General features: G+C 36.1%; 1 protein-coding gene across 1 annotated transcript in view; it reads right to left on the bottom strand.

The window, feature by feature from the left end:
* Positions 1–8,586: 8,586 nt before the first annotated feature.
* TMTC2 (transmembrane O-mannosyltransferase targeting cadherins 2) overlaps positions 8,587–27,181 on the bottom strand; it is a 231,576-nt gene continuing 212,981 nt past the window's right edge. The window contains exon 12 of the mRNA XM_084206089.1: positions 8,587–9,484. Coding sequence (XP_084062215.1) covers positions 9,305–9,484 — 180 coding nt within the window. The 3' untranslated portion in view covers positions 8,587–9,304. The remainder of the gene's footprint in view (positions 9,485–27,181) is intronic.

Below are 27,181 nucleotides of genomic sequence, written 5' to 3'. Positions count from 1 at the left end.
AGCATTTATTTAAGAGATATAACTACCTAGCCCTTTTCCAGTATTTCAATATTTCAGACACAAGATATACTGTATCTAATACAGAAGGATTGGAACAAACCATTGCCACTGAACTTTGCAGCAAGTGACACTCCACTAAAAAAACCCCTCCCTTCAGCACTTCTAATTGGGTATCCAACCCTGTGATCAAGTAGGCTCCAAGGGCTTAGGTATATGCACAGAGTTATCATCCCCCTTGTACTGGGTCTGCTCCACATGTTCTTAGTAATCATCAATGTTTAATTTAGCAGATGGTTGGAACCTCTACAATTCCTCTTACAATGTAAAGAGTATGGTTATATCATTTCCAATGTTGAATTAAAAGTAGAAACCCAACACCAAGTGATGCTGCTTATTCAGAATAAGTTAATCTATCATTTCTACAGCTTTCTCAGTCTCTATGATCTGAAATGTTTGAGGTAATTTTATGTTTTAGGTATTACTGTCTTTTCTTGTCATTTAAGAGGTAAAACCAGAGGTGCATATTAAAAAACTATTAACCCTGCAATGAAGTAATTTATATAAAAGTTACATTTGTGTACCCTGTTATTCTTACTTATAGTCCCTTGAATGAAGCAGAAAAACTAATTACTATTATTTATATAGTCCCTCTATAGCACTTTACAGCCAGCTGGAAGGAAGAAATCACTGCTCTCAAGACAGTACTGTCTGCAATGAACATAGCAGGGCAAGCAGGGACAGGAGCCAACGGTAGGAGTGGGGTTATGGGAAGACTGAGGTTAAGGAAGTTTGAGAGATGATCTCTTCATCTTGCCACTTCCCAAGATTCTAAGCAGGGAACAGCCAAGATGAGTATTTGGGATTTGTCCAAAAATGTAGTCATATAGTCCCTTTCCACCTAAATTTCTAGGAGCCCAAATATCAATTGGCATTTCTGTGATAACGACTAAAATGGGGATTTCTTCCATTCTTTTTTTTAGATGTTAGTGAGTTGTTATGGCTACTTTATAATTTTGAAGGTAGAAAAAAACCCCAAACCAACAGAAAACATGTATTTGAACCCTCTAGCAAAAGAGGACAGTAAGCTCACCAAGGTGGCTGAGCTACTGCATAGCTTTGCAAGGTAATAATACCTGATTTTAAAAAGTCCTTTTGTATTTGTACACTTTGATTATAAATGCTTTCAGGAAGCTTTGGTCCAGTTTTGCTATAGTTTTGTATTTTGTACATCTCAGGTCTAATGAGGTTGCTGGGATTCCACCTCTACAAAGAAAAAATTTCATATAATCTGTATAGCTGGTCCTTTTCATATTATACTTTTTAATAAGATGAGTGAAATCCATGCATGATTGCCAGCTTCTCTCTCCTGTCTCACTCCCTGGCCATTCTTTGGGGAACTATCCAGGTCCAGCCTGCTTCTCCCAGCCCAGCCTCTCCCTATGGTCAAGGAACACTTGCTGACTTCCAGAGGTTATTTACAGTAGAAATTACATAAGTCAATTGCAGTCCCTGTGTAATCTTTCTAAGCATACCTTGCTTAGAGAGCAACTCTTCATAAACATGCAACAGGTGATTGCTAAGGCAATCTGAGAACCCCCACGTGCATCACATCTTCCTGCCTTGTGTGCCAGAAGGCTGCAACAGTGCAAAAGAAAATTTTCTGATGTAATTCTTGCCAGGAGCCATTTTAAAGACTTAGTGTATTATATTCTAGGTGCTCCAGGGATGACCACCATTTAGTTTAGGCGTTTCTTTCAGAAACAGAATTGATCTTGAGACTCAGATTGGCTCACCTGATTTCAGGATTAGCAAAATTATGGTACGTGTCATGTAATGTACAGCCACAAGCTGTAGCTGACATGACTGGAGAGTGAAGATCCTGCTTCATCATTTTGTGTCTCCTCCAGAGAGAAGTGAGATGTGTTTCTTTATCTTCAACTTCAACTTCTGGTTGCCTGGGCTGAGGTGCATGCGTCAGTTTTCTGTGGAACTCTGAGGGTTTTGTATAAATAATTATTTATTTATATAGGAACAAAGCTTAAAAAGTAACTAAATACAACCACAAGATTTCTCCTTCCTTATTCTTACTCCTAAGCTTCCCTCAAAAGAAGAGAAATATTGAAAAGATGATCAGTTTGATAGCACCTTTAATAAATAATTTTTCAGTAGATTTGAAAATCTTATAATTTAATTTATAAATTGGAGAATAAAACTGAAATTATGATGAAAAAACCAAGGTAAGCAAACAGCAAAGCACAACAGAACTCCAGTAAATATTATTACACTGATCAGTATAAAAAGTATTTGAGTAACAAGTCTGTTCACAAATCTTAGTAACCCTATTTGCAGGGGATTCCTTATCTTTTAAAAATCATGATATTCATTGAGTTAAACAAAAATCTACTTTTTTATGGTCCCCTCTAATTTACATTTATGTATCACTACTGAGAGTCCACAAAAATCCTAAACAGTATCCATCTCATTTCACGTGGCTTTTTTGTTTTTCTTCAGAGAGGAAATTTTCATATCAATCAGGATAAACATTAAAGAACTGATTCAGAATAAATTGGGTAAATATCTGCAGAACTGACAGAAGAATATAAGGCTATGATGGTGCCACTGGGACACACACTTGTTCACATGTATGCAAAGAGTGTCTTTAGCACGATGAAGTGCAAAACCCATCAACTGGATATCAAATTATTCTTAGAATGCTGAAGCCAATTGTAAGTAACCAAACCGAAACAAAACAAATTTTTTTTCTTTTTGGCTTTGGCTAAAAGGCATAAAACTGATGTGGAAGCTCAAGCAAAGGTCTTCTCTGCCTCTTGCTTCAGGGAAAGTTGTTCCTTTTCTGGTCTCTAAATAATTCATAAAACTAACAGAGGAGATGGGGGAAACAATTTTCTATGCAAGAATATCTAAAGACTCTTTCAATTAATGAGAACTATCAAGAGACATATTCCATTTAAAAAAAAATCAAGAAACAGAAATTTGCAGTTATATAGCTAAAAGATTAATTGCCACTAAAACTGCATTGAGATATGGCATTTTGGAGGGAGGAACAGTAATTAAAATAATAGATTTTAATGATAGAGCTACTACACTCTATCCATGAATTCGAAGGCATAAGTGCCATTCACTGAGCTCTGTTGCTATTAACACTATGTTTAGTTTTGTAAAAAAAATCATTGTTAAATGATTTCATTAAGGAAATGGACAAAAAAGCTATGAAATAATGGTGATTGAAAAAAAGAAGAGTCCTATTCTACCATCTTACATCTTCATGTTGTCATATCAAAATGCTCTCTACCACAATAGGAAAAGCACTGCTGTATTCCAGAAACTGTGGGTGTGCAGAAATTAGTCACTTTGGCAATGATTTGTTTTGCATACCAATATAAACCAGAAGAGGGAATTGATTTAATATAAGGAACAATACACTGAATTATACACTCATATACTGTAGAGAAACTTGTGGTTGCGGCTGCAACCAACAGGACCAAATAATGCAAAAATCCATTCTATGAAAAGCTAATTTCTCATTGTAATAAAGAAAAATACTGGGCATGCAGGAACATCTGTTTTTAAGAAAATTAGAGACAAAATAAAATATTTCTCCAGAAGAGGATAAAAAATGTTTTGCTGACAGGAGGAAAAAAACATAGAGAAGAACCAACAAAGACTCTCAAACAATCACTGCTTTCCAGGACTGCCTGTTGCAGCAAACCACTATATTGTTGGGTTGAAAAATCTGTTCACCTGAATTAAATAATTACAGAAATCAAAACTGAACTCAAGCTTAGCCATCAAAGCTCCATTTCTACCGAGCTCTAAACAGAATCTGTAACTTAAATTATTGAAACTCAGCAAGAGGGAAAATACCTTTAAGCTCAATAACTTTAGTAAGTCAAACTAGGCTTTGTTACTGAAACTATGTAAAAAAATATTTGACTGTACAGCAAGAGTGAATGATTTATTCTATTTCATCTTAAACCTTTCTAGAAGGCGCATTGTGGTGTTTCTGCCCTTCTGAAATGCTTCCTCATATGGGGCCTTCAAAGCTCTCCAGCTCTAGAACTGTGGTTCCACTAAAGAGAATGCACAACGGGGTAAATAAGATAAAGAATTTCTTTAAGAGAAGGGAGAAGCATTGACTTGAACTGTGAATAAAAGTACAACTTTAAATGCCTTCCAATCAAATGCCATAACTTGAGTCATGCGTTCAGACTTTCTCGGGTGTCATGGTTTAACCTCTGCTGGCAACTAAGCACCTCAGAGCTCACTCACTCTTTCCTGGTGGGATGGAGAACTGGAACAATAAAAGTAAGAAAGACCATAGGCTAATTTAGGAAAGATTTAATAATTAAAATTTAAATAAATGGAACACCTGAAAAAAAATTAACAGTAATAATAAAAATAATGGAATATTACAAAAACATGAGAAAAATAAAGCCCAAGAAACACAAGTGATATAAGTGAAAAACAATTGCTCACCACCAAACAACCGATACCCAGATGGTTCCCAAGCAACAGCTGTCCCCTGCCAAACTCCAGCCCAGTTTTCCTGCTGAGCAGGAAACCATATGGTCTGGAGTATCCCCTGGTCAGCTGTCCTGGCTGTGTCCCCTCCCAGCTCCTTGTGCACCCCCAGCCCCTCACTGGTGGGGAAGTGTGAGGGGCAGAAAATGCCTTGATGCTGTGTGAGCACTGCTCAGCAATAGCTAAAACATCCTGCGACATCCCTGTGACATTTTCTAGCTCAAATCTGAAACACAGCACCATTCTAGCTACTGTGAAGAAAATTAACTCTATCTCAGCCAAAACCAGCACAATGGGGAATATTTTTAATGTTCTTATAATACTATGTTCCAAGGCCAGCTTTTCCTGTTGGCAATGTTTGGCTTCAATTTATTATTTTAGCAGAACTTACAACTTTTTACAAGTCTGTATAGCTTTAGGGTTTTGGTTTGTGGCATTTTTATTAAAAAATTAGTAATGCATACACTTTTCTTAGTTTATCCTAGAATAATTTGACCTCAGGGTTCATTCTTTGCTCTCGGAATAAATCTTGTCCCTCTAAAGTTTTACCAATTTCCCCCAAAATGTTAAGAGGCTCTGCTCCCAGCCTCCCTCATAATATCCCCTCACAACATCAGATGTATTCTACTCCTCTAACCACATTCTTTCAATGTCACACTGCTGAATCTCAGGGAGATTAAATGTTCAGTATCTGTGTGAAACAAGGCAGGGACTTTTCAAATTGCAGGATCAGTCTACCTAAGGGAGCCTATCTGATTGTAATTCAGCTGCTGGTGCCTATTATCAGACAAGAACTGAAGCAGTGTCTCTCCCGTGCTACCTGAATTCACCTGGTCAGGCAGAACTGCTATGGGAATGCCTACAAGAGTGCCAAGGAGATCCAAATGAGCTGGTATACTTACACAGAATAATTCAGTACCTTACCTTCATCCTAGCTGAAATCCCAGAAGTGATACAGCCATCCATACCAGCTACCAAGTGCAAAGTCAGATGAGTCTGTGAAAGCAGGACTTAAAAAAAAAAAAAAAATCACCAGAGAGCTGTCATGTGCCTTCATCAGAAATGGAGATATAGCAAGTATCTCTTCCTGAAAGTGTGATTCTTGGAAGAACAGAAACATTGGAAGCACAGCACAAGGCAGACAGAACATGATCTCAGACAGAAGGGTTCATGGCTAAGGTGCCAGAGCAGGAGCTCAAGCCCATGCTTAGACTCTGTTTCCACAAGAAGCAAGTGACACTTGACCTACTCTGCCTTCATCATCTGCTGCTTATAAACACCTCCTCAGGCAAGGAAAGTCTGAAGGTGAGGCATGACCTTCAATAAAAATAAGGCATGACAGGTGAATTTGCAAGTCAGTGACCAAAAGACCGCTCTGCTCATGCCCTTGCACGTTTTTCAATTGTAAAGCAAGCCTAGCAATGCTCAGGACCTGAATGCAACAGAACTAGGAAGATGTAAGAATATTAGTGCTGCACTGAGCTAAGAAGGTTCTGTCCATAGAAGATTAAAAGACAGCCAAAAGGCAAAAGAACCATGTTGATTCATAACATCTCTGCACAGGAAGGCAGAAGATCTGAAACACCGTATGAAATCACAGCATGAGGAAAAGGTGACCTCATACATGGAAAAGACCTTGTATGTAGGCAGAATCTTCTCTTCAGCTTTTGTAACCAATTACATTTTAGCAATGTTTTTACTGACATCATGTTTGTATGGTAATATAAAAGTATTTTGTAAATTTATTAATCAGCTTTTATTCCTACAGAGGTTAGATACAATAATCAAATATGATAGTTATATCCCTTTGGCTAGATTTAGTGAGTATAAATATCAAAAAATGCTTTCAGGGAACCTTTTTGAAAATATCCACTGAAGTCTAATTGCAATAGAATATAGAAGAAAGCCAAATGAGAAAGGTTGTATTTTACTTACGCTATCCAGTTCTCGCACACATAAAATAATCAAGATTACCCATTAAATCAGAACAATTAAAAAACTCAAAGTGTTGTTACAGTAACACAAAGGAATACACAGGGTATTAGTTATCAATGCTTTATTATTGAAAACAAAATTGAAATTCTTTTATCTGGCACATAAACAATTATTTCTACAAAAAGGAAAGCCTACAAATCTGATAATTTATACAAATAACAGTTTTTCAAAAAATAAAATTTTAATTTAGTAAACTTGTCTTGTGCTCTTTTTTTCTTTTTCTTTTTTTAGCACTGTCTGCAATAATCCACCACAAATCCCTGAGCAGAGAGACATATTTTAAACATGTTTTAAATTTATCCCAAAAGAAGAAAGTTATCAAGCCCAGACCTATATTAAAAAATGTATTCAGGGACATTCTTGGTAAATTTATGGTAGTCCTTTTTTTTTTTCCTTTTCTTTTGTTGTTTTTTTTTTTTAAAGAAACAAACAAAACCAGTTATCAATGTAAGCATGACACTATGTCACAGGAGTGCTCCCCTCTTCCCCCTATTTGTGCAATGAGTAAAAATTACCAAACAAGAATAAGTACAAGTTGAAGGAGACAAATAACCTGGTGAATGATTAAGACCAAGAAGCCATTGAAGTTTGATGGCTGTTGAGGAAATAAAGCTGTAGGATACCACAGTTCTATACCAAGCTCAGTTACAGTTACTATCTATTTCTATATCGTTTCCCAGAAAATCAGTAAAGCAGGAGAATAAATTCAAGCTACCATTGTATTCTAATACTGGTTTCAACGATCAAGTAGAAATTCAACTTTTGCTCCTTCAGTTTTGCTTTTCCAGCACGAACATTATTTGAGAAAAACTTGACACACTCCACAAAACCAAATAATCTTGCTCCTCTGGCCCTTCTGGTGGGCCAGTTGTAAACTTAGCAACTTACGGTATTTTAGTGAGCAAGAGGAAAGAAAAGGAAATACACATAACTATAGTCTTCCTACTATACTGACTTTGAACAGCTATTTCAATACAGATTTAAGATCCAAGTGTAAGGGTAGAATGACCAAGAAGGTAGAGTATAACTCAAGTGTTCCCTTTCCCATTTGGTACATACAATAACCACAAAACAAATGCAAGTAAAACCAAATAAAGGAAATAGCAACACTTAGAGACTGCTGTGTTAATGGCAGGTAACATTGCTGCAGTCAAGTAATAAATAAATAAATACAGCAAGGTGTTCTTCTCTACATTTTTGTTGGAATGGTGCTCAAATAGTTAAAAAGGAATACATGAACTAAAAACCCCAAACCCCTTTTCAGTAATAAAGAGTTTTTAACAGAAGATCCTGAAGAAGCTTCAGTTCAAGGTGCTCTACCACTTTAAGATTTTATCTATCATTATGAAAGGAATACTGAAGCAGATACCAAAGGGCCTTTAAATGAAATAGTAAATTTTCTTACAAACAACAATACTTATTCCAAAGAAAGAAAGCAGGTAACAAATGGCCTGGAAAAAAGAATTACTAAAGCTTCATATACTTCGATTTAAAATAAATTATTTTTACATTTAAGATTTGACGACTAAAACAGTAATGAGGCTAAATCATTCTGTAACAGAAATAAATTGAACCTCGCCAAAAGCGTATTTAGATATTTGACAGCTCTGCTGCTAGCATGTGTCAGAATACAAACAGAATGCTATTATTTGGTTAGAATCTGAATAGGTTTGTTTAAAACACCAGCAATATGAAAAGTAACTGGCAACCACCATTACTGATTCCTCTCAATCTACACTATTTTAAGCATGATTGAATCGAGTCCCTTCAGTTATTTGCTAGCCTCATCAATGCACAACATTCCCTTTTCTCTGAGCTGCTCATGAAGTCTCATTTTAGCCTACCCACTAATATTTTCAAATCCCATTTTAATTGGTAATTGCAAAAACATAATATGTGGAGTCCAATTTAAAGTTGGACTTATCTGATAGCAAAGTAAAGAGAGTCAAACACATTATTCTATAATACCAATTATTTTTTTCTAAGATGACAGTCTGACCACACTGATTTGATATCAGGGCCAACATCCCTCTTACTTGTATTACTAAATCACACCTCTGGTCTTGTTTTTACCAGCCTACATACTACATCTGACATAGAATACGGACAGCTCCTTGGTCATTCTGGCTACCTCACAGAAATTTGACTGTGTATCTCAAGAAAACTGCACTATTAGCTAACAAGCTGAAGTAACAGGCATATTCTCAGTAAACAACTTGCAATGCTGTCATCTAATCATGTGAGAGGTTTGAAAAAAATGGGCCGTATAAGCTGTCAAATTGGCTAGCAAGTGGTTCAAAAGTGAGATACAGCAGCATTAAGACAAACTGCAAACACACTGGATTTAGTACACATTTTAATGAGTTACAGTATCAGCAAAATACTTTGACCTACTATTACCACTTTAACTCCCATATGGCTTAGTGTATACTGTGTGATTTTCCCTTCATATTTCTATGACAGTATACATTTCAAGTACCCACCCAAAAGTAAGCAATATGGGATTTGCAATTATTTATCAGATATACTGAAACAACTTCTCTCATGTACCATTGTTCCAAATATATTTGCTGTGTAACAAGTTCTTCATGATACCCTCAAAGTCTCCCTTTTTCTATTTCTCTAGCAGAATAGCTTCTCCTAGCAGCAATTAGGACCTTGGATCCTTGCAGTCAAGTCCAGCAAGTTCTCTGACCTGACAACTCTGTGGAAGTTCAAGTTCTTGGGTTTAATCACTTTAAGGAAAAGTAGTTCAGGGTTTTCATCATCATGTTTTGGATGTTTTCAAACCTTGTTTCTCCATGATATTCCACAATTTGCGAAGATTGGACTGGGTGATGACATCATCAGGTTTAAGTTGAAGAGCAAGGAGGTAGTTTTCTTCAGCCTCTTTCAGTTTGCCATTCAGATGGAGAATGGCTCCAAGATTCATTAGGGCAGCTGGATACTGGTACCAATAAAAAAAAAAGAAGGAGGAATATTACAAATATTTTCAATTTTTCTTTTTAGACAATCTTCTTTCACTTAAATTACTCCCTTATGTTTGCTGATTTTTCATGGAAGCAATTTAGTAATTTAAGCAAATACAGATAACAAGAAAAAGTTTCTGAACAGCTGCTGTGTACTTTGTGCTTTAAACAGGTCAAGCTCTAGTGCCTACAGACATAAGACTTCTCTCTTTAATGAGAAAACACAGAACTCAAAAAGCTTTAAATATGGTAATGTTGGCATAACACAGGTTCCAAGAGAAAATTAAAGTAATCCAAGAGTGAATTAGCAACAAGAATTTAATTTTAATCAAACCCCTTGCCAATAAAGAGTTTATAATCACTGGGAATAATTAACACAATAATAATTGGAACTTATCCCTTTCTTCTCTTTGTCTTAATTGTAACTGGTAAGAAATACAGCCTGCTCTCAGATTCTAAGGATGTCCAGGGGTTCTAGGATACCCATTTAGATTGAGGTTGTGGCAATTTCTTAATGAATGACTGAATTAAATTAGCAGTGGTGGGAAAATGCTATTTTAATAACAAAAATGCTAAAATTTTGTAACAAATCAATTTAAAAGCTTGTGTTACTAGAATTTTTTTCATGTTTAGCTAAGACAAAATGCTTAGCTTGTTTTTATTTTTTTCATCTCTAGGTTATTCTATTATGAAATAATAGGTTCTTCATGATAATAGCATGCCTGGTCACTGGAATTAACAAATATTACAAGGGCAGAAAAGCACATTTATGAAGCTGAAGAGTCTAGCCTACCTTTTGGCAAGCACCAAAGGTATTCACATCCTAGTGAGAGCACAGTAAAGGCATTTGTCAAACCAGTGCTTTGCATTTTAAAGAAAAATGGGAAAAAAATACCACATAAAGTTCACTGTGGTTCTCACCCTCAGGTCAGCCTAAGTTTCAATGAGCTTTAGGAAAACTCACTTTCAAAGTCACATAGTTTTGCCTCAGAGGATAAGTGTTTCCAGCCACCACTCATCAGTGTTTTGCTCAAAATAATATTCAAAATGTGAATGGCATATCAAGTTCAGACTACTGTGAGAGTGTGTTGGTATGCTTTAGGAGATCTCCAGTGACAATAACTTCAGGAAAGTGGTTAGACACTGGAACAGGTTGCTCAGAGAAGCTGTGGACGTATTCAAGGCCAGGTTTGATGGGGTTCTGAGCAGCCTGGTCTAGGTGCCCCTGCTCATGGCAGGAAGGTTGGAATTGATGATCTTCAAGGTCCCTTCCAACCCAAACCATTTGATGACTGTATAAAAATACGTTAGATAGAAGGCCAATAAAATATGTACTACAGCTGGTCTCCCAGACTGATGTGGCAGTAGGAAATCATTACGATGAGGAAGACTTACATTTGTTCCACGCCTCTCCACTACAAAGTAAAACTCATTACTCTTTTCCATTTTAATCAAGCTCCAACAAAATCCCTATGATTTTTATGCCCAAAACCTAACTCTTGTGGTGGAAATGTTGTTCAGATAATTCTAATGCTTTATATTATCATACAACATATTAATATTTTTTCAGCTTTTTCTTGCTTCTTTTAACACATTAATACACACATCATAGAATCTCATGAAGAACTGCAATGCACCAAATTTTCAGAACAAATGGCTTACAGTTTCAAAATCAAGCAAAACAAAATTAGTTCAGCTCTCCTTATTGTAAACATCTCAATCTAATGAAGAGGAATCTGAAGATACAATTTTTGGATTTAATTTTTCTTGTCTTACCCTGACAGATTTTTTCCACCTTCTGCAAGTCATTCTACTGTGAATCAAACGAAAAAAAAATGGCAGCTGGGTTTTATATAGTTTTATCAGTTAAATACTCCTCAAAAGAAGGGAAAGTAGGCCCCTGAAATGCAATCTATGCTACAAGTAACTCATAATGGCAGCCATATTTTCATAGCTCCATCTTTGAAGTGCCAGTCTTGCATACTGTTTTGTAATGAAATAATATACTCCTTAATTGCAGATGTTCTGGGTGCTAACTGATGTTATTAAAGCGAAGAACGCTTGGAAATCAGCTCCCATGTACATACATACATAAATACCCCCATATCTAATTCATTATTAGACTTCAGCTTGTTTGAGAGAATTTTCTCAAATCATAAGTAGGAATGTGCATTCCCTCTAGTCATCCTATTTCTTTATTTAATAAGAGTTCATGAATGAAAAAGCTTTCCTAAAGTTATTGACACAGAGCTGTCATCTCACTTGAATTATAACCATGTGTGTGTTTGCACCCAGACAAAGCTTACAATGGACAAGGACTAAAAATATCTTAAACCTAGAAAAACTCATAGAAATAAGACACATGTTTAAATGTGCTCAGGGCTAATTCACAAAACTTACTGTGCAGGAAATAACTCAGTTGTCTCATATGGCTTCCAGAATTCCTCCCCATTTCCTCCACACCCTCCTGAAAATATGGTGTGTGTATGTGTATGGGACTAATCAAAAACATCATATATGTAAGACTGTATGCCTAGCTGAGAAACTGTTCTACCATCGTCATTAATTTGATACATAATTTCACAAGAGCAAGCAACAAAAACAAATAAAATGAACAAACTGCATGCCTTTTAACTGAAATTTTCCAACTTCTACACACCATTTTTGATTTCCTGCAGGCTTAACAAATTCTAGGCCATTAATGTTCTACACAAAGGAAAATGTGAACTGATAAATCATTTCAGGTATAAACTGAAAGTTCATTCCAGCTCCTTTACATTTCAAAAACGGGAGTGCACAGGATTTTGGAAAGACTGCTCCCTAACTTTCTAGAATATCAGTTAGCCCAATATTTACGGTTTATTGTAACAGTCACAAGAATTTTGCACATCTGTAAGATTCTTCATCAGTAGCATTGCTCTCTGGCATTTAAAAAGGATGGTCAGAGGATAAGAGAGCAAGAGACATTTGCTGTAGTTTTGCTTCACACAGATTGTCTTTTATTAAAGACAGCTGACACAACTTTTCAGTACGTTAACAAAGGCAGCAGCTACCACTGCAATAACACGGGACTTGTAGCACTGTATAACAAATGACACCACCTACTACTTCAGAGACTTGAAAGGAGAAACAGGCCTGCCTTCATTTCCTTCTGGAGACAGATGCTTTACATCAAAAATAGCTGACTGGCATTTCTATTGAGGTTATAAATGCTGTCTTTTATGGTCTATTTGGAATTATTCCCATTATTAGCATTTTACCGTGGTGTGCTTGTTTCCTTAGTGGTTTTTTGGGGGCAGTGGGGGAAGGTGCTCGTGGGGAGGAGGGAAAAGGAATAACAGATTAGTTAATGAATAATGAAATAACACAAGGCAAGCATTTAGTTGCCTGAGGTGGTTTTGGTTTACATTGATGACAATTTTTTCAGATTTTCCCTTAAGTACCAAAATAAAAGGAGAGCACTGGGCCATGCAACAATCTTATCAAAAAGTCCCCTCTAAAATTAGAGAACTATAGAATCTTCAAACAATTCAAAATAATTCTGAGTGAGTAGTATTTCAGGATTACACTACTGTAACCATATACAGTATTGGACCAACAAACAGAATCAATCTTGATGACATAAAAGATGAACTGCCTTCTTGTTTACCATCTTTGGCTCCACGTACAGCAAATGCCATAGCAGAAGTACAGTCCCAAACACAAAAAGACAATTTTACTCCTACATGGTCAAGTTATGGAGAGAGAAACAAATACACAAACACTTAACCTAGCACAAATATACTTTTGCATGGCAGAGGAGTATGAAAGAAGAACATTCCAAACACAAGCAAGGAAATCCAAAATTGTTTTCCTCAAAGCTCTGCTTACAGATGATCTTCTTTGCTCAACACCACAGAGATTAGGACAGGAAAGTCTGAGATGAAAGAGCATTTTGTTGATGCTGGGGTACTTCTAAGGAAATTATGGCAATTTTTACCCCAGTAGAATCACAAGTGCAAGATGCTTCTCAATTACCCATTTTAAAGAGACACTGAAAAGATGTTGCCAAAATCCATCTTGCTCTTAAGGAATTACTGCTGTGTCTGATACTGTAGATATTCCAAAACAATCCCAGGACTGTTTAATACTGTAATAAGTGTGGCCAACCTACCAGAAACACAGACACTTCGTATTGTTTTAAAAAAGTGCAATTAAGGGCACTTTTTCTTTTAAGGATTTCTTTTGAGTTAAAGAAGGACACAAAACATCAATCACAAATGAGTATTTCATGCCAGCACTTTGAGTTTAAAAGGGGTGAAGAATTCAGATATTTCTCTTTGATAACTGGAGACACATAGGTGGTACAATGACTGAGTAGTCAAACAGCAGAATATTAGTTCTAGAATGGCTCACTAGGCATGAGAGAAAATCATGCTGGACTGCTGCATCTCATCAGTGTCCACTAAGTAATATGCTGTCGTGCCCTTTTTTATCCTTCTGCAGTGATAGCAAGAATTTTCTCTTGAACTTTTACTACTGGAGGAAGGAAAAACAGGGGAGGAACATGCTGAGAGACAATTGCTGCCAACTGCATCTTACTCTCCACTGACAACACTTCCCACAGATTCTTCAGTGGCACATAGAAGCAGACATTTTTATCGGAGCGATCTGGTGTTCTCAGATAAACCAAGCAGCAGTTATGGAGAGAGACTCATGTTTCTACCTGGCTCTCGACACTACAAGGCTTCTAAAGAACTGCAATTTGCATATGCTGTGTCTGGTATTTTGTCACAAACAGTACATGAACCACAACTAAGACACTGATCTCCTGTAAGCTGGCTAAGGCAACAAAAGTCAATTGTCCAGGTGCTGATAATTTGGTGCAAAAAACATTCTGGATCAAGATGACAGGATGTATTGCAAAGTAGTATGGATCAGACAGAATAAAAAAGCTAAAATTCAGAGTTGAAAGGGATTTCCGGCATCATCAACCCAGACAGCAAAACATTCAGTTCTGCTGGAAAACAAATAAACAAATCAGCATCTCTGCAAGCTCTTAAAATGGAAAAATGCTTTGCAACTTTTCCTCTACAAAAGTTAAATTAAATTTCCAATCTGCTTATGAACAATTTTAGTAAGTATGCTTTTGTGTCAACAACAGCTTTCAGTTTAAACGGTGAAGAGGGGAAATGGAGAGGGAAACATTTACCCTGCCAGTATTAATTTGAACACAGAGCACATTTCCCACTGTTGTATTAGTCAGAAAGGGACCTAAACATCTCTGCTGCAAAGGGAACCTGTGTCCCTATTTAATTACCTTAAGAATAAGTAACATAAATACCTATATAAATTTAAAGAACAATAGACCAAGGATCTGGAGGGGAGTGGATCTGATCCTTGGATTCAGTCATCATTTTTAAGAGTAATATGTCCTTAACACCAAATAGAGAATAACCTTACCTATTATTTACAAACATGTCATTAAACAGAAAGACACCTCATTCATTGCTCACCAAATTAACAAATTATTGATTTTCAGGCAAGATGCACACCCTGAAGAAAAAAGGAGCCCCAAAGAAAGAATAAATAAGGACATTTTAAAAAGTAAATAGGAATTAAATAGTTTCTGTTGAACACTATCTATATATAGTCTTGGGTGAGGATAATACATTTTGCTAATAAGCTAGAAAACCAGAATGATTTAAAACCTGTTCACCTTAACAGCTGATGATACTACAAAAACATTCAGTCATGTACTTTTTTTTTTTTTTTTTTTTTTTTAGTTTTTTTATTCTTTTATGCTTGGATACTCTCATCTGGACACCTAAAGCAGATGACACTTTAACCCACCTAGTGAAAGAAAGATATATATGGAAATTGCATGCATCTAACCTTGTGTATTTGGAAACACTGGAGACTCTCCTATCTCAAATTGTACACTATATAATACGCACATTTAAAGCCAGAAATTAAAAAGGGAAGGAAGGGTTTCTCACCATTTTTTTCCTATTTATGGGTGACAGATGTTGGAATCTTCATCCACAAGTATACCATGAAATTATTCAGTTTGCTTCTGGATTGAGACATCAACATCATTAAGGAAACCCACAGCTGTGAGTCAGGGAAGAGTTCTAGACTTGGCATAAGAAGGAAGAATCAAGCAGTCTACTTTGTTTCTCAAATTACCACATCAATAGGGGACATTTTACTATCAATGCTCTCCAGCCAGCAGAAATTTTGCTTTTCCCCTCAACATCTTGTTCATCTCAACCCTCCACGACTGCTCAGCATATTATAAACATAGCTATCCAAAACCAAACAACCATATATGGATACATGCTACATCTTAATGCTGAAAAACTAGCTACCATTGGCCTTCATGTTCGTTCAGGGCAGGCCAGTTTACAGATCAGCAAGTCAACAAAAGCATGTGTTACAACTGTTAAAGGCTGTGGATCCTAACAACTGCTGAAACATCCCACAAAAATGTACTTACACTTGTAATTTCTGTGTATCTGGACATTTTTTCCTAATGGTCATGCATCAATTGCTTTGGTTTATGCTTAAGAAGCCTCCTAGTAATCACTCAGTTTATATGGAAACTGTGATGGACATTTTTAGATAACATACTTGTATTACCACAATAAAAGCTAAAGAGGAACATACGTTCTGAGCATTTCATATTATGGTTGTATTAAAAAAAATAAAAAGGTAACATTTTCCAGACCTCAAAGTGTTTCTAATTAAACTTCTTTGCTTTCCAGCTTAAATGTTGTCATCAGTACAGGATAGGATAATCTTATTCAGTTTTCCTCACACTTTAGGAGTCTATTTAAAACAAAAAACCCAAATCACTTAATTTTTGTTTATAGAAATCCAACTGTCTTCAATTTGATGATTTTATTTTATAGTTATGATTATGTTATAGAACACTTAACAACTTATTTACCTTATCCAGCACAAAAATGCTGCATACTAGTAGGAAAACTGTCCTTCAGGCAAATGAAAAACCTGGTGAACAGAAATGTCATCTATACTATCATAATGACAAATGGAAATTGCTCAAAATCTTTCACTAACAGAATTTTGTCCTAGTAAAACAAAGTAAGTTTATTAAAATGAAAATCAACTTGTGAGTAAATGTATTTTTACCTGCATTTTCTTTCTAAACTTTGGAAAACAGAAAAGCAAAGGCCTTTGTGTTGTTGCTTAAAGACAAAGCCCACTTTTAATTTAAAAGAAATATAAAATGTTAAAAAAAATATAATGCACTTCACCCCAGCAGCTCACATGCAGGGCTGATTAGAATAGCTGTCCACGTTAACACAATTGAAACTGGCTGATCTTTAGAGATAAATCTAATAGACAGATCATCAGAATTTTTAATCACAATTATACTCACACTATTAGCATTAAAACATGTTCATTTTTCCAATCAAATAAAATGTCATTAGAAAATAAAAATGTCTGCTGAAAATGAATGTATTATCCATTTATTTTTGCCCAGATACTCATCAAATACATCAGTACACAGAGAAGGTTGTAAGCTTTTCCAAGATGCTGGTGACAGGCATATGGCATTAGAGTTTCTATTTTTGAGTAAAATAGACAACAACTGCACTTTCAGAAAGAAGTAATGTTGATTTCTTGAAAATTTAACTAAGTTCTAGTTAGGGGAATCTCAATGTAATGAGATTTCCAATATTTCTACTCAAATGTTCAATTGAACATTAAATTTCCAACAAGCCTTTGCACCTTTGGCTGACAACTGAATTAAATGCTTGAGAACCAGATTAATATTGGTATAACTGTATGTTTTCCCAAACTATTTATGTATTTATAGTCAAAAGGCATTACTTTTAGGCTCATTGTATAAACCATTATGGAACTTGACATACCTGCTCTAAGCAGAAAGAACAATAATCTTGCAAATTTTTTTAAGGTTTTCATCGTGCACAATCATTAATAAGACAGTCCACAGACCAAGTGTGGTCTTAGAGTAATACAGAAAGGACAACACTAGGACTTTTTGAGGCATGGCATGTTTTTCTTCTCTTTGTCCTTTTGCATCTGGCTCCTATCACTTCCATGCTTTTTACCTAATGCAATAAGCTTATGCCCAAACATGTCTTGAGTTTGATTTTTACACAGAATTATGAGAGCAGCTGAGAAGAGAGGCACATACTAGAGGTCCTTTGCAAAATGCTGAATTACAGTGTTCTGTGTAATTCATAAAAATTCATGCCTTACTTTTTGGCAGCCAGTAACTTGCAGGTGTCCCCTGTACAGTATTTAGCAATTAAATGCATAGTACATATTAAAATTATTAACTTCCACAGTAAGTGCACAGATTTAATTTTTATTCTTACAGCTTAAAGATTTCAGGGCTGCAGTTGCTAAAATTTGGTCTTTTGATCGCTAATAGTAAGACCACTAATTAATTGCTCACTAGGCTTTTACAAGGTTGTGACTTCTAAAAAAACCAAAATTATTTGCAGCTAGAGTAGCCTTATTCACCACATCTGAATAGTGACACGTGTTTCCAGTAATTAATATCAATAATAGCAAGACATGTTCAGTGGTAAGTTACACATTCTACTCTGAAAGACTGCACTTGATGCAACATATGCTGACAAATGCTGTTTATCAAACAGAAGTTTTCTGTATTTTTCAAACTAAAGTTTTAAGAAATGGATGCAGGAAGCAACAATTTGAATAATATTTTCCTTTTTCAAAAGTGTTAAATGAATTACTTCTAAAGGCACAAGAGGACAATTAATATTTGCAGGACTAGCACCAAGAAATCAAAGTTCAGTCCCTGCTTCTGAAATTCAGTGTTAGAAATTATTCAGTGAAACCAGATGCTTGCTCCAAACTGGACCAGGAAAAGCCCTCTATGGCTGGGGCAAAGTATAATCCAGAGCCAGTGGAATTGCTAAGCAATTTTGCAGTTGATGACTCCAATTATTTTGCCTCAATTTTACTACACCTATCACTCATTCTATATGAACACCACAGGATCCCACAAAAATTAACTTAGGGTTCTACCAGTGAACTTTCTGTTCAAGCTCATTTTTCTGCCCAAACCAAAAAGTTTGTCTCCTGTGCAATTTCCATAATCTCTGTTCAGAGAGCACTTTCTTCCTCTATTATGGGTAAAACATTCGACTTGTGAACTAGTCAACAAAAAAACTCTAGCATTGTAGCTATCTGAACAGAATTTTCCAAACAGAATGAATGAAGGATCATTGATTTTTCAAAAAGGACAGAAAATGTCTGATAATTTTAAGTGCATTTAAATGCAGTCAGAAAAAATGAAGTAGAACTACTGAGTTGCAATTAAACTCCACCAAATAACTCCACCATAAATACATTAATCATTCACCTTCATAGAATCTAAGAGACGTACAGCAAATCTTCCTATGGAATTTAATCTAGGGGTTTTATTGCGGATTTTATTTACTGTTGCTGCTTTTTTGGAAGAAGTTTATATTTTCTTTCATGCTGCAATTGTTTGCAATGAACTTGAGGCAGCCAGATGTTGAGGCAACTGGCAGTGTTACAAACCATAATGTCAGTTTAAAGTTATTTATTGTTACGGAAGACAGTCCTTACTGGAACACCTGAAGAATTAGTAAAACTTCCTCAGCCTAGTAATAAAGCTGTTCATTGTATGGGAGACATTTCAGTTGGGTAGGTACAATTGCACATTTGCTCTCCAGTAAAACCAACTGTGGTAAACAGGATCATGTGAATGAAAAATGAAGAGGTAACCAATAAACAGTGGGGTTCAGACAGTCTCAAAAAGGGACAGTTCCTTGGGGGAAACAAGCAACTCTCTATCCCCTCCTCACTGCACCTTCTCATTTGCAGGCATCTCTAGATGCCTGATCTCTAGACTAACTTTCCAAGGCAAAAATATGTTCAAACTAATACTGAAGTTACTCTTAAAAACAAATTCAAAGCAAATTACTTCATACAGACACCTATCACCCATCCCCTACCAAGCAGTCTGCAAATGTACAGTTCTTCTCAGGCAGATCTCTGACTAAGACCAGCCCCACTACAGGGCATTTCTCCTCTCTACACAAAATTACATTTAACTCAAAGGTGTGGGAGGGTGATGGAGAAGACCACTTTCAGCAAAACAATCTTGCAAGAAAAAAACTTTCTCCAGAACTTGTGGGGGGGGAAAAAATCTAGTAGGATATGTCAATACACAACTAAAAATCATTCCTAGATTGAGAAATACATCAGAAATACAGATTAGCAAGAAAATTAGAAAGTTATTTATTGCAAAACATCCTATTGAGAATGTATAGTTGCTGGGTTTATTTAATGGGCATTAAAGTCACATTGTTATGAGTTCTAATTGTGTGATAAATCCCTTGCATTGTTTTTAGAATCAGCAATAGAACACTCTATTAGGAAAAGCCTTGCTGGATTTTCTTTTAATTGAGCTCAAACAGATGGTTTAATTTCTGAAAAGCTAATCTGCTGGTGTGAGTTCTCTATTTCATGGCACTTTATTTCTGATTGACACCAAGGGCAAATTTATCAGGCAAAGGCAATCTCGCTCTCTCCAGGAACTGATGCAGGCAGCACAGTATCCCCTGCCATATTACTATCAGACTGTAAATCACAATCAAGTGCATAAATCTATCCATGATACACCATCTTCAATTCCACAATTTCAGCATCTTTGCAAACCACTACCTCTCATCATCTCAAAGCATAATTATTTGTTTTATTTAAGTCAATAGTACAAATCTAGACTATTTAGTTTCCTATTAATTAGTTTCCAAAATCTAGTTTTCAAATTATTCAGTAAATTAACATCACAGCTGAGTACAACCACTATGCAGTTTTTTTTCATTATTGAAGATTAAGCACAGGAAAAAAAAGAATATCTGCCTACTAAGATGTGGAAGAAAAACACAAAAATGATCGATGAAACAAATCTGCACTCCAAGGGACAAGCCTAGCTGACTTTACTTCTTTTTTTTTCTTTAAGCATTTTTGATGGTGGACTGAATAAATCTATACATGAAATGAAGATTGGCATAATGAAAATAGGTATTAAAATAATGTGAGATTTCCATTAAAGTTAACTGAGGCACAGTCCTACAAAATTTCTGAATCAAAGTCATGAAATAGCTCAAGTATTATTTGGTATTAGAATGCCTTCACTTTGGAGAATTCATGAACTATGCAAGGATTAATGGTACTGGAATAACATAGGTAGGTGCCCAGAGAGAAAACAGAATCTATAAATTAATATAAATGTATACTTCCCCAATTAACTTCTTGAGAAACATACTAAACCAACAATAAACACGTATGATTTTTGTGAAAACGTGGTCTTTTTCTTGTTTGGAGATTTGGTTACATAATATTTTGAACCTGTGGGCAGCAGAACCTACAATGGAAATGGCTGCATTAACCAAAGAGCCCTGGGGTACTTTTTTTCTTTCTTTTCTTTTCTTTCTTTTTTTTCTTTTTTTTTTTTTGTGAAGAAAAGACTTTATTAGCAAGCACACAAGGGATTGCCATCAGACATACTGAAAACCTGGTGTGCTAAGTAAATAGCATATGAATTATCAGAGAGTTTGCTTCTCCCAGACTACATGCTTAGCACAAAATTACTGCTTCAACAGTTCTTAGTAAGAGTAATTGATTATTTAATGGAGTTCTAAAGGTTAAATAAATTAGAAAAGGGGAGTTAGTACATAGATGCCTATTTCCAACATTTGTTTCCCCTTTTAGTAAAAGCACGTCTATACATTTCACTGTTCATGAAGTCGAAAGACTTGGAAAATACATTACGTCAATAATTAGACTGTAGAAGGATGAATATTTATGGAAAATTTGTAAAGATTTTTATAGCTAAAAATGAAATAAAAACCACTCCGAACTACCATAACAATGAATTTCTGGCTTAATTCGCCGAGTGTTTCTGGGTATGCAGCTTACTGCTTGGAAAACTTTAAGCTAAGGACAGCTCATAGGTCCTTTATGCTTCCACATGAAATCAGAACAGAGTCCAATTTATCTCACATATGCAGGAGAAACAGAAGCACCTCTAAACAAGTCAATGGTAGTATTGCAATGCAGTATCTGTATAAGCAGAAGAAACTTCAATGAATGTATTTTCATTTCAGTCATTTAGAACTTGCACAGACAAAATAGATCTGTATTGATTAGAATATCAATGTACAACAAATTATTCTAGATGGAAAATAAACAGCAACTTAAATGCATTTTAATTCAATTTCAAAGCTCACAAATTACATTGAGCAAATCAATTGATCTTAGACATTTGTGTGTTTAACTGCTTGTATAATCAGGAGAGTACAAATCAACTTCCCATAACCTAACTCTCACAAAAGTGAAAGTGAGAGCTGTAATGACAGGATTTCCAGCTTGTTCCTCTGCATCTTACACAAAGATGGATCACAATATTGAGAACTAGATTTAAGTATTCTATAATTGCCCAAAAGCACATTCAATCTTTGCTTTTAGAGAGCTGCTTCAATGAAGGAGAAAGCATACATACAAATTTCTGCAGTAAGGCAATAAATATTCTCATGTATTTCCCAAAGGAAATTCAGTGTTTTCCACAGCTGAGTAAATCTGTTTTCAAATTATAGAACTCATTCTGATATTGTATTTCAGGTACAGGTATATATCCTCATTCCAGCAGCCTGTATTCTTTCTTTGTCCCTTGATGGAGATCACAGGGACAGAAAACACTACATGAGGCTTTTTGTTTCTTCTGTTGTATTTTTTTAAGGTGGGAGACACTAATCTCTGCTGAAGTAGGAATACTTTAAGATTCAGAGCAACACAGCAGCATGTCTTGAAGCTGACAATTGTGCACAACAACCACGCCAAATGTGTAATAAAAATATTTTGGAGGGCCGTGAACAAATATAATTACAAATACAGAAAGAAATAGTTTTGTTCAAAAGAATAAACACTGTTTTTCCCAAACAGCTGGATGTAAATAATGTATCTGCCCTGGAATATAGCCCCAGACAAGAAGGACCTGAAAGGGGTGAAGCAAAACAACAACAAAAGGAAATTGAGTTGGGGACTAGTAAGATTTTACAAAGCTCAGGAGGAGCAGAGAGACTTTGTGCATGGATAAGCTCCTTACATGGGGAAATATAGCCATTTCTGCGCAAATACTGAAGAGTCTTCATACCTGAGATGAAGGGAATCTTGCATTCAGGTAATTTTCTTGAATTTTTCTGTTCTGCACAACCTTTAAGCTAGGTCACCCTTGCACTGTGCAGACTGAAAAATGTCACAGATATTCTGATACCAAATCTCAGAGTTATTTTTTCATGGTGTTTCAACAGGGACAGTCTAAACAATTTACAGTAACCAAGAAAGGGCTCTCTTAACCTTTTGAGATCAGAGAGTGATGTCCTCTTTTCAATAAGGATGTTCCACTATCTCCTCTCCCTGTGAAGCTAATCCATGTCTAAGCATCCCACCCCTGTATCTGTCTGAATTCAAACTAAAAAAAAAAAATTAAAAACGTCATCTGGAACAGTTCTCATCAGTCCTGCCTATTCTTATTAGGAAGCCATAGTACCTGTTTTAGTGCCTGACAATCCTACATGCCCTATAACAATTGGTTCAGTCTTTAGCAGAAAGAGAGGAAGAACTGGATCCTGGGCAGTTTTTTAAAGAATGAAAGGCTTAGCAGCAACTGGTGCTGGTAGTAGGAAGATGTGCAGCCTTGACATACGGCAGGAGAAGCTGGAGCGTCTCAGAGGGCACACAGGCAGTCAACAGAAGCTCCTTCTGCTCCCCTTTCAGTACTGGCAGACAACTAAACAGATGGATCTGCTGTACTTAGCTCAGTGGTCATGCTACATCACCAGTAGATAAAGCTAAAATGTTATCATGTGTTCATTATTTTGAATGAAGAAGTAAGCAGGCAGAACAACATTTTAAAACAAGGATTTGCAGCTGTAGATTGTCATGTTTTACTGACAATAATACATAGAGTTAAATCCATATATATACTGTTTCTCTAGGGAATTATGTCAGCTTTATCTGTACTATGGTCCAGAAACCAGAGTATGGATGGCAAGGCACTCCAGTTACATTTGAATAACAGGGACTAGGTAGACCTGCTCAAAACAGCTGCAGGAGCAACAGATACATTGCTGGTGAGGCATCTGCTGTAACCCTGGAACAGTGTAGCTGTGACATTGGATCCAGTGTAGCCAGTTTTTCTGTCAACTGAGGATCAATGGCAGACAATGCAAGAATCACTGTTAAACCATCCATTACTGGCATCATCAGTAGATTTAACACAGCAGAAGCTCTTAAAAAAGTTTATGAAAATTCTCCCTGGCAATAACAGGACACGTTCTTAACAAAGCTGGCAAAATGCATTTAAGCTTTTTCCCCTCACAATTACTCCAAATCCGGTAAAGCTACGAGAGGCAATTACTGAATGTTCATGAGAAAATCAAATAGGAAAATTTGGCAAAGAAACACTGAAGGAAAAAATATATAATAAAGTAGATCTTGATTACAGATGTTTCAAGACAAAAATGCTATATTTACTTTATTTTTTAAAGATGTATGTACTAGTGGAAGTATTTTCTTTTAGAAGTCGTGCCATGAATAAACCCCATGAATTAGGAAGACTTTCCTTAAGAAGGCAGTGAAAGCATGTTATCTCTAAGGTGCCTATGAAATTACAGTCAATTATGTAGAAATCACTAGCATTCTTCTTTCACCAGTTAGACAGCTTGAGGTAGAGCTTATTGCAAACCTGAAGCCTTTGGCATGAAATCTGTGCTTCAGCATTGGGAAAAAAAATTAAAGAAGCACTTGTAGAAACTTCTTTTTAATATGATATTGTGTTAACTGATTACATAAGCCCTTCAAGTCAAAAAATGGTTTAGTCCCCCACATCATGATTAAACCATCTAGTGGAAATTGTATTTATTTTGCTTATAGGTACATTTCTCCTTTCCCCCTCACTCTCCGTGTGTGTCTTTATGTATGTTGTTACAGTAAGACATTTAATCAAGCCCTTTTGAAGTGGTAGAGTGGAAACAGCTGCATCTGACAATGTGCTGATGACATGGGGCTTAAAGCTGTCATGAGCTCCAGACTGCAAGCAGCACTAATATGTGGTTGGGATGGTAGTGACTTACAGGTCATGACACCTCCTTGAGGAATGCTCCTAAGCCAATCAGCTCAAGGTGGTGGCTCAAAGTCTTAAGGCTCTGGTGAGCTCTCTTTCATTTAATACTCTTGAGGTCACACTTCAAAGTGCCCTTTCTTCTCAAAGCCATTGGCCATATGTGGGGGTTCTAGAGCAGCTTTTTAATGACTGGCTGCTTCAGGCTCAGACTTAAAAAATTAGAAACGCAGCTCTATTACACAAATGATATCTTAAAAGTTGAACAAAGGCTGAAGCTTAAGTTGCTATCTCACACGCTTGTAAAGAATGGCAATTTAAAGACAGTTTCCGGTTGCCTCATTTTTCCACAACAAAGCAAACTTAAATCTCACATTTTAGAGTGCCTAGCGACTTGTTAAAACAATTTCCTGGTTTGTGAAGATTACAATATGTAGGGCATCCAGAAATCATCTCTGAATACAGCTTTTCTTCAGCAATTCTCACACAGAATAATTACTGCATAAATGTCCAAGAAACTTATGGTTTCATTTCTTCATGCAACTGAATTTATTAAAATCAGACTAATGTGATTAATGTACACTCAAGGCAACACTGCTAGAACAAACACTTGTTTCTCACTGAGAAGGCTCTAAAATTACTTTGTTTTGATCATGGTACAACACACAATACAGCAACGAATTTTTTTGAAAGCATTCATAAAGATCAAGGGGCTAGGGAGGCAAATCTCTGTAGGTTACCTACATAGTTGAAGGGGAAAAAGACAGTCCAGTAAGACTGCAAATAAAAGTACGTTTGTTTTCTGAACTGCTTCCTGGATTCCTCTCTACCTCTTGCTTGTCCAGGGGAAGTTGACTCTCTGAAAGCTAAAATAGACATAACCTTGAGAATGCTTGCTTCTTTAGTAAAGACAATTGTTCTCATCTTCAAAGCAGCAGTGTGTTCTACAGAAAATATTGTTCTTCTGAAATTTGTCTGAAAATTACTTTCATGGAGGATTAATAACCACTTACTGTAAATAAGGCCAATTGTGAACATTATTAAGAAAACAGCTAGGTCTGTATCTCAAACACTAATACAGCCAGACTTGTTTTTAATTTGCATCCAAACTCCTTTTCAGCTGGTGCAGCTATTGTATCAAAGTGTTTTAATTCTTTTACCATCTGCAGACAGAATGTGTATCCAAAAGCAAGGATGGCATTCAGGAGGTGGATATAAATTTTAACACACCTTTGCTGTATTCAGTTGTTCCTTTACTGAGTATATTTTTCTTGCAAATTCATTGCAATAAGGCTCGTAATGAAAAAAATAAACTGTATTCTCAGACCTCCCACAATTAGTTCCGTGATGAATGAATCATCCCCAATATTGCAAAAATAAAATCTTTTTATGCTTGGTTTCTTAAAAACAATAGCCTGCAAGTTTCAGAGAAGTTACATTTTCTGTAACTGAATACTGTGTTTCTGGCAATGTTAGTTTCTGGCTGCCTTAGTCACAACTTTTCTAAAAATGGATTAGTTGAATGAGAATGTGACTCAGACATTCAGGGATATTGGTGCTCACTGCCGTTCTCCCATTCTGAGACACTGAAATAAAAGGGACAAATGCAAGAGTGGAGACTGCTGTCTGGAAAAAGCACTAAAATAGCCAATTAAGTATCTCTGAAAGTAGTAAATCAGATGGCCATTTAAACTGGACATGGGTGTAGAAAAGCTCAACAGAGCAGTTTCTGGATCCAAAGGGCTTATACATTAGGGAGCAGATGAGGAATTGTTGTGCACAGAGTATTGCTTCATTCCAAAAGCAACAAGAATGGTTGAGAAACCAAAGAAAGGGATGCAAAAGGAAGATAGAATGCTGAGAACAAAACTGTGTCATGATAGCTAAACGAGCATAAAAAATTCACTAACAATCAGTAAAAGATTGTGCTTACAGCATTACTAACATCTCTTACTGCTCTAAAGGACTTTATCTTATGGTTGCGATATTAGAGATATTATACAAAGTGTTATATTTCTAAAGGAACAGATGCAAGAGAGTGGAAATCTGACTTTTGTTTCAGGCTGTGCTACATGAAAATCTCTCAGGAGCCAGGCATTGGTCTAAAGTTATTCTAAAGAATAAGTGATAATTTAATTGTCTTGGCACAGTGAAAGAAAGAAGTTGATAACAAAGAAATGGATCTTCAACTTGGGATCTGGCCATATGGCTGGTGAACCAAAGGAAAAAAAGTCATACTGAAAAAAAGCAGAGTCCCAGTTTACTTAGGATGTTGTTCCCTAATTCACTCCTATCAAACAGTATTGTTTAAAGCACCAGAAGGAAGACTCTTGTTAAATAGACCCTTTGAGCACTTAATTACACTAGTAACAAGGCTGATCCACTGCACAGAATGAGAATTCAATGGGGTCACAGTATTCTCACTGAGAGGCAATCTGGGGACAGACCTACTAGCAGCTAAACCGATGCACACAAGTATACATAGAGGTATAGAGGTATGTGTTTACATACATGGAAT

This window comes from Fringilla coelebs, assembly GCF_963513975.1.
Source record: "Fringilla coelebs genome assembly, chromosome: 5".
Classification (NCBI taxonomy): Eukaryota; Metazoa; Chordata; class Aves; order Passeriformes; family Fringillidae; genus Fringilla; species Fringilla coelebs.
Note: the sequence above shows the minus strand (reverse complement) of the source record. Positions and strands in the feature narration are given on the sequence as shown.